This window comes from Triticum dicoccoides, chromosome 7A (assembly GCF_002162155.2).
Source record: "Triticum dicoccoides isolate Atlit2015 ecotype Zavitan chromosome 7A, WEW_v2.0, whole genome shotgun sequence".
Classification (NCBI taxonomy): Eukaryota; Viridiplantae; Streptophyta; class Magnoliopsida; order Poales; family Poaceae; genus Triticum; species Triticum dicoccoides.
The window spans coordinates 551,980,842-551,983,208 of NC_041392.1; the positions used below are offsets into that span (position 1 = coordinate 551,980,842).

The 2,367-nt window shown below is 59.2% G+C and overlaps 1 protein-coding gene across 1 annotated transcript; it reads left to right on the plus strand.

Moving 5' to 3' along the window:
• Positions 1-219: 219 nt before the first annotated feature.
• On the plus strand, positions 220-2,007 carry LOC119331691 (scopoletin glucosyltransferase-like). The gene has a single exon (XM_037604856.1). The coding sequence runs from the start codon at positions 269-271 to the stop codon at positions 1,736-1,738; it is 1,470 nt and encodes a 489-aa protein (XP_037460753.1). The 5' UTR covers positions 220-268; the 3' UTR covers positions 1,739-2,007.
• The last annotated feature ends 360 nt before the right edge of the window (positions 2,008-2,367 follow it).

Genomic DNA, 2,367 nt, shown 5'->3' on the forward strand with positions numbered 1-2,367 from the left:
AGTATAATATAATTGAATTCAGACTACTACCTGACAAGTGTATGCACCGAAACTGAACTTGGAAAAATAAAGTGTCTGCAATAATACAGAGATCATTTCTAGAATAGCATTGATTCCGCATATATCCAAAAAATATAGTATAGCACAAAGGGATACAGACGATCCGAGCATTGAGTTTCTCTATAAAGGAGCTCAACGCCTCGCCATAGACTTCCACCCTTCGCAAGTCAGAACCCAGCTTGCAAACCATACACGGCACCGCCCTGCCATGGCCATCACCGCCACCACCAACGGTGCCGCTGCGCCGACCCATGCCGCGAACGGCGCGGGCAACCAGGCCGGCCGCGACCACGTGGTCGTGTTCCCGTTCATGGCCAAGGGCCACACCCTCCCACTGCTGCACTTCGCCACGGCGCTCACCGTGCACCAAAAGGACCTCCGCGTCACCATGGTCGTCACGCCCGCCAACTTTGCCTTCGCCCGCAGCCGCCTCCCGGCGTCGGTGCGGCTTGCGGTGCTCCCGTTCCCGTCGCTGCCGCCGCTGCCATCCGGCGTGGAGTCCACGGACACCCTGCCCGGCCCGGACCTCTACCCGACGTTCCTGCGCGCCACGGCGCTCCTGCGGGAGCCCTTCGCGGACTTCATGGCGTCGCTTCCGGCCCCGCCGCTCGTGCTCGTCTCCGACTTCTTCCTCGGGTTCACGCACCGCGTCGCGGCCGACGCAGGCGTCCGCCGCGTCGTGTTCCACGGCATGTCCTGCTTCTCGATGGCCGCCTGCAAATCGCTCGTCACGAGCCCGCCGCCGCCCGGCGCCAGTTTCCACCTGTCCCGTATGCCGGAGCACGTAAGGATCACGCCGGCGGATGTCCCGGACACGATCGCCAAGATCGGCGACGCCGAGGACCCAGTGACTCGGTTCCTTATCGATGACATCGGCGAGTCCGACCCGCGCAGCTGGGGCGTCCTCGTCAACAGCTTCGCCATGTTGGACGAGGACTACGTATCAGCCTTCATCTCGTTCTACCAGCCGGACGCGCGAGCCTGGCTGGTGGGCCCTCTGTTTCTCGCCGCCGGCGACGTGCCGGAGCGCGTGGGGGAGCAGGACCCCGAGGGGTGCCTCGCCTGGCTCGACGAGATGGCGGAGCGGTCGGAGTCGGTGATCTACGTGTCGTTCGGCACGCAGGCCCATATCTCCGACGAGCAGCTCGACGAGCTGGCGCGCGGGCTGGTGCGGTCCGGCCACCCCTTCCTCTGGGCCGTCCGGTCCGGCACGTGGTCGCCGCCGGTGGACGTGGGGCCGCACGGGAGGATCGTCCGCGGGTGGATCCCGCAGAGGAGCGTGCTAGCCCACCCCGCGGTGGGAGGGTTCGTGAGCCACTGCGGGTGGAACTCGGTGATGGAGAGCCTGGCGGCGGGGAAGCCCGTGCTGGCGTGGCCGCAGATGGCCGAGCAGCACCTGAACGCGCACCACGTCACGCACATCATCGGCGCCGGGGTCAGGATAACGGCCGCCGGGGGCGTGGTGGGCAGGGCGGAGGTGGAGCGCAAGGTGAGGAGGCTGATGGACGCCGGCGACGCGGACGGGCAGAAAATGCGCGCGAAGGCGGCCTGGACGCAGAAGGCGGCGAGGTCAGCGGTGAGCGACGGTGGCACCTCGCGCGTCGCGTTGCTGAAGCTGGTGGAGGAGCTCCAGGGGAGCTACTGTGACGTCATGGTGGCGAACAAGGATCGCTCTTAATAATCAAATCAATCGGCGGCGACGGGACGATACGGACGCGCATGATTTCGGAAAATAACCTCAGCTCCTGTGTACGTGCACCGATGTGTAAGTGCGTAATCTGTTGTGTGATATGCCGCGTACTCCATTAATTCTGTAGCGTCGTGATCGTGCACTTCATCGGGCTGCTGCTCATTTGCTTTGTTTTAGCTATTTTATTTGTGTTCGACTAAAGACACTTTAATGGTGTTTTGCAAAACTTTACGATAATTAGTGTATATGGTTTTGTACTGGTGTGCATGTGGTTGTGAGGTCTGATGATTTATCTTTATTGCGCCAAGAAAAGGTAATATCAAGAAATATAGTAAACAAAAAGAAAAAACTAAATATTTTCCAGAGCGGAGATTTTCGTGTATTCTAAGAGCATCTCCAAAATAGTTTTTTTTTGCGCGCAGCAGGGCGCTGGCTCTAGCGGCCGCTGCAAAATATGGCGCGCGCGAGTAGCTTCAGCAGGCACGCTAAATTTCCATCGCGCGAGCAGCCGACACTTGCAAATAGCATGATTTTACATGTCCATTTGACAATATGATGATGTTTCAAATATTAAACAAATATGCAAAAATAAGAGTTGGAGCAACATAGCATAGTTC